General features: G+C 41.7%; 1 protein-coding gene across 1 annotated transcript in view; it reads right to left on the bottom strand.

Moving 5' to 3' along the window:
- Positions 1-11218, bottom strand: part of magi2b (membrane associated guanylate kinase, WW and PDZ domain containing 2b) — a 68552-nt gene extending 57334 nt beyond the window's left edge. The window contains exon 1 of the mRNA XM_070908179.1: positions 10921-11218. Coding sequence (XP_070764280.1) covers positions 10921-11218 — 298 coding nt within the window. The remainder of the gene's footprint in view (positions 1-10920) is intronic.
- Positions 11219-12684: the final 1466 nt, after the last annotated feature.

Genomic DNA, 12684 nt, shown 5'->3' with positions numbered 1-12684 from the left:
AACAATAACCAGGAGGTCATTAAAGCTCTATCATATATCATAGTTCATTACACTTGTATATTGGGTGTCTTGAGCAAAGCAAAATCTATTTGGATGAATAAAGCTCTATCTTATCTTATCTCATCTTAAATCGATTTCTAATTCTAATTCTATTAATGTTTTCTTCTCTATAAAACTTGTTTCTCTAATTTCCCTCTACCCACTCATGTCTACTATTCTGTTTTTCCAACTATCCTTTTGTGTCCTCCCTCTATCTCTCCTCTCTGTCCCGACATTGTCCCATCTGAGTCCATCCCATCATTTAGTTGTCCAATTTCTCTCTCTTTGTCTCTTTATCCACTCTCCTCTCCAGTGGTCCTGTTAAGACTACCCTGATCTGACCTAGAATACTTTTTCTTGTTTTACAGGCCCAATTAGGCACAGGTAGTTGGAGCTGGCCTCAGAAGGCCTGTGTGTGTGTGTGTGAGAGAGAGACAGACAGACAGAGAGAGTGTGTGTATGTGAATTATACTTTGTATGTACAGACTCTATATGTGGGTGTATTGTGAAGGCCATTTAGCTGTAAATTAAGTATCTGTTTCCAGTACTCCTAATAGCATTATTACAGCAGGCGGCACAGCCCATTATTAATAGTAAATGACAGAGTCTCTCTCCTAAAGGTCTTAATATTGATCTCCTCTATACTCAAACTAGTCTTAATGATGATGTTCCTCCATGTCTTTCTCTGCAGCGCTGTAACCAAGGCCAGACACACATTTACAACCTCTGAGTCACTATAAAGAGAAACAACCCCACACTACAAATGACACTTCAAGATTAAAAGAGGGGGGTTATAGGAATTGCCAGCCCTAATATTCCTTGTAACATCCTCCTCCTCCCATAGCAGGCAAATTAATTCCTAGTCTCCCCTCTCCTTGCATGTCCACGCTGATGAGATAAATACTGTCGGACACGAAGGTGTGTGTGTTTCTGTGTATGTGGTGGCTCCTGTTTTAAAAGTAGCTATATGGAGATGTTTGTCACTCCTGATTGCACTCTCCAGATCAAGCGGCGCCTCTCGCACTCTATCAGGAACAACAAGCAGGATGCATCTTAATTAGAATTAAAGCAACAGACTGACAGAGAGCTGCAGAAGAAGAGCAAGTGAGAGAGAGAGAGAGAGGAGAAGAGTCAAGGAATAAAACTCTGGAGGAAGGGCAGAGGTGTGTGTGGGCTTATACACTTCATCCTCTGTTCTATAGCAGTGGGAAGCTGAGTAACAATAATGAGGAGAAAATAGAGAGAGAGAGGGAGATATGAAGGAGCCTTAGAGGCAACAGAGAGTAATAAGAAAGTCATTGGTTTGGGGCGCAGCGGTCGATAACCTGGGGGGTTAAAACCAGCAGGGGTGTGTTCCCGGTCAATACAAAAAATTAATAATTGTGGCTGTGGCTGAGAGATGGCTGCCCTCTGAGCATCATAATGATTCTCCTCTCCAATGCTTCATTTGGCTGCTATGGTCTGATAGTCTAATAAAGCCTGTCTGTATAACTACAGGGGCCCTTCATGCTGCTAAATACAATACAGTATGAATTATATTCAGCTCAACTGCACTGACCTGACTGCTCCGTTCTTTTCCACATCACATGTTGAACTATATGAACAGGATTGTTATACACACCCAGCACATAAAACCGGCCATAACTCACACTCCTAACAAGTCGGTAAGTGGACATTTTGCTCAGACTCATCAGCACAGACATAGTCATTTCACTCTAACCGTCGTCATAAACATTGCTCCAAAGCATTATCAGAGAAGCCAAAAAACATGATGTAAAAAGCTGATCATAATAAAATGCACATCTGGATCTGACAACGACAACAAAGTACTAATAAAATTGAAGCATTGTAACGTAACTGAATAGCATACCTGAATCCAGAATAAAGATACAGGACATAAAAATGCATATAGTTTTGGTTTTTATAAGCCATGGTTTGAGAAATCTGTCTCAGCGATTTCAGCTTCCACAACATTACAATAGAGATGTCTTGAATTTTGCTAACACCATTGATAATTTGCATTCATGAAAATTCAACAGCAGCGTTTCTTTCTCTTTTTTTTGTCCCTGCTCCAGCAACTACAATATGGATTATTTTCATTGGAGGTAATTTCTAACAAAGAGACAACACGTCTAACAAGTCCCTGTGTGTTCAATGGATTATCCAGGAAAACCAGAACACTGTTTCTGAGAGGAGTTCACAAACAACATTTTATTCATCTCCATTATTTCAGGGAGGAGGCTGACATCTCTGAGTTTGATATTTCAATCTCTGGTCAAATCAAACCAAAACTATCTGTATGGATACTGATACCACTGTGCCATAAACATTTATATAATTTGTGCAAATACTGTTTAAGTGAAAGCTTATACTGTGTCTATAGCTTAAAATATAATTTAATCATGGTTTGCTGTTTAAAACACAAACAAATAAATATAAACATGCAACCTCCAGTAGAGGACACTCACAGGCTGGTCATTCCAGACATAATCTCTTTAGCTTTAGTGCAATTATGCATTGTTCCAGACATGCTGAACTCAGAAGATATGCTCTGGTTATAATTAAAGTCACCAGTCTCCTTGTGTAAGATTTTTTACGGTGCAGTTCAGCACTATGGACAGCTGTCAGACGAGGAGATGACAGCTGATGGTTTAAAAACCTTTACCATTTTGATGTAAAATATTGGGCAGTCAAATGCATAGCATCACTTCTGAGGCGACTGAGTACTAAGTGATTAGACAGCTACTGTCCTCTACTGGCAAGAAGTATCAACTACAGTGATGAAATGATACTGAATGCAAATGAAGCACTTACACACATCAGCTGAGATTTCTTCCAGTAAGACAGGAAGCTGCCTGATGCTGCAGTGAACATGATTAGGTCGACAGTGCAATTTAGGTTCAGCAATTAAATCTGTCTTGTTCATGAACTGATGCATTACCACTAACGCACTTACTATATGGGGTACAATAATGAGGCATATTCAGATAAAATCCATTATCTCTTGATTTCCCTCAAAGAAATATAAAAACAAAGGTTGACATATAGATAAAGAGAAGCAGGCGAATTAGAGGATTTTGAAACTGTTAAGGTGTGAATGTATAAAAAGGGCTTTAACTCAATATTGTTAAAGCCTTTTTTGCTTTAACAATGTCCCTCATGTTTTGCACATTCAGTGTATATAACACCGTGTATATGAGTTGGCTCCAATCCAAGATATTCAGCTCAGGAATGATGGTGAGCCCCTTTAGAAAGTCAGAAAATCGTCAGAACATTGTTGGTAGCCATCCACCAGTTTCAGTGCTGCAGCTGGAGCGGCTCCTGACGCCAGCTTTTATAATCCTTCTCATTCAGATCTGAAGCCCACAGCAAAGCTATCAGATTACCGCTGCTGGCTAATCTACACTATGTCAATGAATGAAAACCATCTTCTGTGCTGCTATGCCTGAGTGAATAAGATATGATTCTCTGAAACTGGGAGGAGGGGGACTCTTGTTTCAGCACCAACCTGGCCCCACTGTCACACTCAGAAAGTTAGCTACATACCATTTTGAAGGCAAAACCTTGTGTCTTATACATACTCACTTTGTTTGCGTGTGTGTGTGTGTGTGTGTGTGTGTGTGTGTGTGACACAGACACACAGGCCCACACACACACAGACTGAATAACTTTCAGTTCACATTGATGCAGCAGTCGTGATGGGCCAGATGTCCTGGGTCATCTGCCTCCATCTCTGCAGGTGAGAGATGGTTGTGTCTCTCGGCTACAGCGGCCTCACTGAACCCTCCCGCCTGCAGAGTGACTGAGGCCAGGAGGGGGAAACAGGCTGGGTGCCAGGACCTCACATGGGAGTCCTAATGATGATAGTGACTATCTGCCAGTGGTGAAAGTATTGTATTTCAGTACAAATACTAATAAGTACTTGTATTTTACTGTACTTTACTGAGTGCTTCCATTTCATGCCACTTTATACTTCATTTCCACTACTGTTAAGAGGGAAATATTGTACTTTTTACTCCACTGCATTTATTTTACTATATTTACTACGTACTATTTACTTTGCAAATTGAGATGTTGCACACTAAACATGTGATGGGTTTATAAAATCTGATGCACTGATAAACAAGTAAACGAGTAAACAACTCGACAATAGTTCACATTCTTACTTGTAGCAGAGTATTTTTATAGTGTGGTATTGCTATTGCTTTCACTTGAGTAGGTTCTGAATACTTCCTTCACCACTACTATTTGCTATACTAAAAAGGCACTGCTGTGTAATATTTTGCAAACATCCAATAATGTCCCCAGTTTGTCCAGCAACGAAAGTCAGATTTATTATAAAGCTCACCAGAGGCATTGCTTCCTTCTCATTTTAAATAAACTGAAATGTTCCACAAAAGTACAAAACCACAAAACCGGGCATGAACGCAGGAGCGGTCAAAAACTACAAAGCCGAAGCACGTGAACTTGATTACATGATCTTCCTAAAATAAGTCCTCCTCAATCAACTCAAGATACTCCTAGGAGAAGGTGACGGGTCATATCTTGCTGTCCAATATGTATCAACATGCCACAACCGGAGGGACAGTGAATGACCAAGACACATACAGCACACACATTCATTCACACACTAGGTTAGTGCGATGTGATCTGAATTACTCTGTTCCTACATACGATCCATAACATTGCTGTTCAATACAGTACCCCTTCATCCTTCCCTATACATAAACCATTCGTCAGCACACACAAATACATGCATAGGATATATATATAATTAATATATATAAATCTTAATGTTGCATTAATGTTTATTTTATTGTGTACTGTGCAAATATTTGGACTAATTGTATTTTGATGCTTTGGCAACATTGTTTTTTAAACAATTAAATCTACTGAATTGAATCGAATTGAATTGAATTGATAAGGATGCTCCACCGAGTGGTCAGAGGTCTAAATACAAATGCTGTCGGTTCAGCACCAATGACTTAACGGGATGTAGAAATGTTTAAACAGAGTAGAAAAGTCCAAAATATAAATATACTCCACACGGTGCCAAAAGGTAGCTGCCAAAAAAATACAAGCCAAAATAATTTAATAGGATTTGATATCATATCAGATCACATACAAAAAGAAAAAGGTACATAAACATACAAATTAAGAAATGCTATTATGAACAGATATGTGTTGTGCTCTAAAGACTAAGTATTTTATGTAATGATCATTTACTTTTGATAGACTTCTTTTCAGCATTCTCATTTGTTATTTTTCCCACAATAAGCATATTACACACACCCACACCAACACACACACGCACGCGCACACACACACACACACACACACACACACACACACACACACACACTCACACAAACACTCGCAAACATCATGAATAATCATAAGAATATGGTGTTTTATCTCAGCCAGATGAACTGCTTATAATGGCAACATCCTACTTGTGTGAAATACGGCCTCTTATTCAAAATACGACCTCACACACTGCATCATATAGTCACGTTGCCATGGTGATCCATCTTGCTAAGGTCTGTGCTGTTATTCTGGAAAACCCCGTAAACCTGACTCATTTCTTTTGACTTATGAAAACAACAACTCTGTTGTTGAGGCCAAAATCTCACTCGTGATCACAGGACATCACAACCAATCCTACGCCACCATTACTAAAAGAAGTAAATGTTTCAGACATTTCACTTCATCATGGTTGGTAGAAACTCTGATCCTATTATGACCAAAGACAGCAAAAATGTTTTGACAAAACCTTCCTTCAGTCATGTTTTATATATACGCAAACACCGCTTCTATCAACATTTCACAAACACATGCAGCACCACAGTCCCACATTGCCCCATGCAGTGTGTCCACGGTGAGGAGAATTACATTGACCTAATTCACTTAACTGGACCAGTTAGATATTTGGTCATTGGCTGGCTGAGCTTGAGTTTGATCCTCTGAGCCGAGATCCAGCAGCTTCTAGCCTCAATAAAATCATCCGCCGCCTCTGACAGAACTCATCTCTTGGTGAGTTATTAATACCAACAGAGCAGACAGGATGTTATGCACTGATTCTTCAAGCTTCTCATCAACAAAGCGACAAGAGAGGAGTAGAGGGTCGCCTTCTCTCCCTCTGCTCCATCTGTCCCTCCATACTGTACCCGCATTAAGAGGTCTGACAGGACTCGGACAGCTGAGTCAGAAAACTTGACAACTTCAAACAATCCTCAAAGGTCTAGATTCTAGAAACACTAAAATGCAAATTGTACAACAATGACTTCATGCTGCAACATGACTGTGGCTTTATGTTGTATTACAAAGCTGCAACTAGATTTCTACCTACAGTAGTAAACTACTTCCAAAGGCAAGGGGCCTGTTATTAGCTAACTGCATTGTTTTGGTTCCAGGGTACGCTAAAAGAAATGGAGTAAATAATGACATGCTGCTTTATGCATTATATCATGTACACAACCACCCCATGCATATTTAAGACCCTTTCCCAGGGTTATTATTTTAAAAAGAGTCTGTTGGAAACATTAAAATGCCAGCTGGAGAAGTTGGCTGAAGTTCTCTCGCAGGGTTTAAGCATCACTAGCTAGCTACTGCTAGCAGCAGTCGTCATTTCAGCCGGCAACATCAACGGTCGTTTGCAAGAAATGGGAGCCCTGTTTTTGTTTACGTCTGTCTGAAATCAAGGATCTGTTGTTTCAAAAATTACTAATAATTTGGAGCTGTAAATCTGCCATTGAATTTTATATTTCAGAAGAAGTGGTTATATTCTTCTGCTGACTCCCTGTTTACAGTTACAGCCCGGCCTGCCCTATATAGGCTGTGGCCGAGAGCTACTGCACAGTGTGACAGAGGCTGGCTGTGCTCCACTTAGATGTTAAAGGGCATGTTAACATTTTGAATGCATGTTGTTTTTCCTCAGAAAGCGCCACATATTGTTCTCATAAACCCGAGTGGATGAAACATCCTGGGGTCTTCCTCCTCCACACCCCTCTCTGAGAGGCAAAAACACCATGTGGAAAGAAGAAAATTACACTTCAAACAGGCAATATCAGCGAGTGACATATCTCTGGCTTTAAGTCTGCATTTGTTATCCAGGGCTAAGCACCTTCAGGTAGGGAAAATATCATTTTTGATATTCTGTTTATTCTTATGTAAATCAGAGCAACATTTGTTGTGGATTCAGCCTGGTATGACGGCCCAAATATAATCTGAACGAAAAAATACACGACCAAAAATAGCTGACATTAATATTATTTATATCACAGTATTTACGCCATAGCTATTTATGACAAAAGATTAATGCCAATTAAAGGCACCTATAAAGAGAGCTGGGTTATTTAGAGGTGTATGCATATCTAATTTCAATAAATATATTTTTCCTTCAAGTGTTTTTCCTTGTTTGCAAAAACTGAGAAGAACAAAGAGGAAGAACTAACAAACTGATAAGCAGCACTGAAATGGAATTGACAAAACCTAAAAATCATGAAGTTATGAAACTACTAGCGCGATGTCATGTAAATCTGTAGCTGTTTTGCTTCATTAGGGAGAACGGAAAGACAAAGACAAGGCTATCACTGTAATATTTTGTCCATTTGCTTTAATCATTATGACAAGTTGGCACAACAAAGACGCGTCATAATCATAGAAACAAAGCAAACTAAGAAAATCTATTTATTTTAGAAAGGAAGAATCTGCCAGAGATAATGTGAAAAAACATCACAAGATTGAATTCTCTGTCTCCCAAAGTGTGTCTTCTCACACCTTCACCATACTCTTCTCTTAAAACTCCACCTCTCTTTCTCACTTACACACACACACTCATTCACACTTCTCTCCTCTCCATACTGTTCTAACACCTCTCGACGGTTATGATCTTCATGGCACTTTTATAAATCTGCCTCAGTGAGCCGAGCAGCCGGTTGCACTTCACTCCTGCTTGGTGCTGATGGGGAGATGAACACGAAGGAGAGATGTTTATCAGATAATTACGCACAGATGGACACGGCCAATAACTCGTTTGCAAACCAGCATTTAAGAGGAAATCTATTACTATATGTTTTCTTTTCATTGCAAATGCATTTGGAAGTATTTTTATCATTCAAATGCAAAAATAATATTTTCAACGGAGTGTGCGTGTAAGAGAAATGATCGATAACACTAATTGTGGACATTTTGACCCATCATTATAGGAAAAGCACAAAAGTGTTATTAATAACATTAATTAAGACTCTATTCAAGTGTCCCAATAAGACATGACAGTGTGGCAGGAAGCCAGCATGCACAATACCAGGACCCTGAAACCGAAGCAGCTAAATGGTTTCGAGCCATATTCATTTCATTATTTACACCTGTGCCTTTCCTACTTTGACATGTTAAATGTCTCCAGTGAAAAGGGCCTTCAGCTCCAGAAAACATGTAAAATCTTTTTGTTTTGTTTTGATTTCCTGATGCCAATTTGGTGTTGTTATGTTGTTGTACCGCCATTAGTTGAGATTTATTTACGGCACATCCATTTACATGACAGAGAACTGAGATCCTCGAAGCAGTTAGACACACACACACACCCAGACACACACACACGCACACACACAGCAGGAGAATGAATAACAGCCCTCTTGAGATGCACCCTCAAAATCATGTTTCTTTCTTGGCAATTCTATTATCACATTTACGTAATTTCTCTGCGAAACAAAACAGTGTGCCACAACTTATTGATTCAATAGCTAGTTTTATAGCACAGATGTCTATGGACGCTATAAGAAGATGACTTGATACACCCTCACACCTGCATTTTGGGACATGCAACAAAACTTGCCAACACACGACTTGTGAAAACGATACCGTCTGTGTTCGTGACTCAGTCTATAAACTGGCCCACAATGCAGCAGCACCACAAATTAAACAGGTTTGTTCCAGTGAAAGGTGTACAATATCCCCACACTTACGAAGCAGTTTCTTGTCCTGTATATCTGGATATGTGTGTTTCCTGATATCTACAATGAAACAGTGTGTGTGAGGAGGTCAGGGCAGAGTCAGACTTTGAGCTCGCTCTGGAGGTCCATCGGGCCTCGCTGTTCTGCTTTACTCCCACACGGACAGAAGAGGGGTTTCTACCTGATTGAAAATAGTATGTTAAAATGTGTAAGTGTGTGTGTATGTTCGCATTTGGCAGTCAGATATGATTGCGTACCCAGACAGGACATCCATCTCTGATTTGGCCCGTGTGTGGCCTCTGAGCAGAGTGACTGGACTGCTTCTAGATGATTCCTCAGCTGGCCAAGAGTGTGTCAGCAACTATCTGCAAGCCCACTGCCATAAATACACTCCACTCCCCACTGGATGGAAGTCAAGTGGTAATATGACAGCAAGAAAGAGAGAGACGGAGGGGATGAGAACAAAAAAATATATAGAAGAGGACAACAAGCTGTGCACAAACAGCAGAGTGCTCGAGGATGTTCTTAGCTAAAACCACATACAGCTAGAGAACAGTGTGAGGTGGGTAGTTCGATAAACAGATAGACTCATGTTTAAATGGATAAGAGAGGGAGGGAGAGAATAGACCTGTCTGAGATACATGCACAGTAGCATTTAACCCCTCACACATCACAGGACAGTGCTCTTACTCTGTCAGCAGCACTACAATCAATCACATTGACGCAACCCTTGGAAACACTGAGATTGAGAGCGAGCAGTCAGGCGAAGAGCGTGAAGACAAATCCTCTGTGGGCAAATTCTGCAATGTCCAAAAATAAAAACTTGTTTTTTTGCTTTACTCATGTCCCAGAAACAACCCACTGTAGTGCTCATTTCATGGCTGAGAACTCAACTCTTTCAGCCAATTATTAGGACCAAAACTGAGCTTCAGAGGGCGTGATGATAAGAATCTCCTCCGCTGTTCCTTCAATCTAATGTTCTAGTCGTATATAGACACCCTGTCTGCTTTTACACTGGCTGACAGAAGCAGGTCACTCAGTCAACACTGTTGCCATAAATGCACTGCTATACCCTCAGAAACATCCAAACAAGCCTCCAGCTTCAGAGGCCACAATAATCACACAAAACACTCACAGGCTCCTCAAACCATGACTGCAGGAGACCTGCACAATTATTTTCCACTTCTGAACATTTCATAAACACGATGTGTGTGTGTGTGTGTGTGTGTGTGTGTGACATTTGGGAGGCGGGAGTTAAAGCAAAACCATGTTGACAACAGAGCAGATCAATATGAAAGCGGGCCCAGCAGTAATTAGGCTGCACAGGTTTAATTTCTCATCAGTGCGTAATTATACTGTAATAACAGTGACAGTCTGAACCAGCAGTCAGCAGACTCGGTGTGTTTTTGTGTGTGTGTGTGTGTGTGAAGCCTGTCTGTCTGTCTGCCGCTCAGACTGTACAGCAGCAAAGAGAAAAACATTTCATCCACGGCGCAGGCCTGTTTGGTAAAAACGAGCTCCGTCCTCGACCATAATAAGGAGAAAACCGCAGGCTGTGGCATGACGCCTAAACGGACACACCCCCTCCAGGCTGTGGCATCGAACCAGCGACACCGTGATAAACAAACGGCTGCTCCCGGCTGTGATATAGTAATCATTCTAGTTACTGATCCTGGTGGACTGAACCCCTCATTACGGCTCGTAATTACATTTCACCAACAAACGGGCCTAAACGTGGGTTTGTGCTTTGTTCACCTAAACGCACGGCTTCTCCCTTTAGTGCAGACTGACAGATGACTGCACAAATGACATCTTAATCAAACCAGCTACACACACAAACAGCACACACACACACACACACACTCCTCCCCGCCTCTTAGATCCGCGCGGCGGTGCGCTCCTAGCCCCTCTCCTGCTCATCGTGTCTCACCTTGCTTAACACATTTGAGGCGGACCGGGTCTTTGCAGTGTTTGATCACGGCCAGCACGTCCCGGGTGGTGAGCCCAGCCACTGGCATGTTGTTGACCTCCAGTAGCAGCTCATCCTGGGCCAGTTTGCCGCTCTGGATCAGTCCCTTCCCCTGCTTCACCTCGCCGAAGTAGGGGAACTGGCCGTTCTCCGCGCCCCCCTTCAGCTCGAACCCCAGCTCCCCTTCCTTCCCCCGGGTTATCACCGCTTCGTGGACTTTGTTGGTCCAGTGGTTTTTCTTCTTGAGGCTCTTAGACATCGTTAGGGCGAGTTAATCACCGCGGACTGGCCCATACAAAAACCTCCTACCGTCTCATCCCTGCCTTTGTGCGACCGGCTGCAGCTTCACAGCGCCCGTGGCTCCATCATCACCGGTGCACGCCACGCGCAGAGTCCGCTCGGCGAGCCGCGCAGTCCGGCAGAGGGCTGCAGTACAGCACGGCGACGGATGAAATAATTATTACTCTGTCAGACACACAGACGCAGGAGACAGATACTGGCGGATGACCCGGATGTGAAGCCTGAAGGAGGGGAGAGATGAATGGTTCTGGTTCGGCGTAAAAGGATGGAGAGGAGGGGAAATAACACAGGAGGCGCTTCACTCCCACTACACTGCCAGGGGCGCTTCCTCAGGCTCACTGTGATCACACGCAGGCGATGACATGTCGGAGGAACACCAGTTTACAATACATTACATGCAAACCTCAACCTATAGGATTTACCTGCAACTGTTTGGGGGATTTTGGGAATAAAATATCTTTAAAGATTACTTTTTTATTTTTTTATTTTTACCTTTAAGTCCTTGAATGCAGCGTCCTGTCAAACATATGAGGAAATATAGAGAGCAAATAATTTATGAGTATTACTTTTCTGACAATATGCAACATGCAATGCAGATTTTTATGTAGGTGGTGGATTACCAACAGGGCTAAATGGGCAACTGCCCTGGGGGGCCCAGACGCTAAGGGTGCCCAGAGGCTCCAGGTTCACCATGTGGTGCTTAGTTTGTGGTTACTACAGTCAATTATTGTGAGGCAACACTTACATTACTGCCTAATCTTGAAGACCCATCTTGTAGAGGGGCCCCTGATTTGAAACCTAGTTTTTCTGTTTTTATTGTTTACTTTACTTACATGGTGCATTTTATTAAATAACTGTGTGCTTAATACATGCAAAACCCATACACAATTCACAGAGTAATCCTTAAGTTTTTTTTATTCTGACTTTCTACAATATCTGTACATGGAAACTACTGCATAGATAAGGTCAGGGAAAGATCAGGGTTATGGCAAATGAACTCTAGTTAACCTATTTTTAAACTAAAACACTCGGAGAAGGGTAGGAAAAGACTGTGGTTATTAAAAAGGAGAATGTTAATTTCAGACGTGCTACATGCTACATGCTACGTGCTACATGCCAAACAACACCCCTGCATCTGTTTTTTTTCTGGCTCACTCCATATAGGGCAAACTACCTCCTGCACTGGCACTACATGTTGGTATCGAACATAAGGTCAAGTCAACATCATGAGGTGCAGAATTGTCCAATGTGGACAAAATATTTAAGGATATTGGGCCACACAAAGAGTAGAGGACAAGGGGGGTCAGTAGGGCACATTTTTACCCTGTGGCCTACTGGTGGGTTAATCCAGCCCTGAATGTACCTCTACTTTTCTGGGTCTTTTTACTGTCATATACAGTAGCAACACTACCAGCTCTATCAGTC

This window comes from Enoplosus armatus, chromosome 6, assembly GCF_043641665.1.
Source record: "Enoplosus armatus isolate fEnoArm2 chromosome 6, fEnoArm2.hap1, whole genome shotgun sequence".
In the NCBI taxonomy this organism is placed as follows: Eukaryota; Metazoa; Chordata; class Actinopteri; order Centrarchiformes; family Enoplosidae; genus Enoplosus; species Enoplosus armatus.
This window is presented reverse-complemented; position numbering and strand designations above follow the sequence as displayed.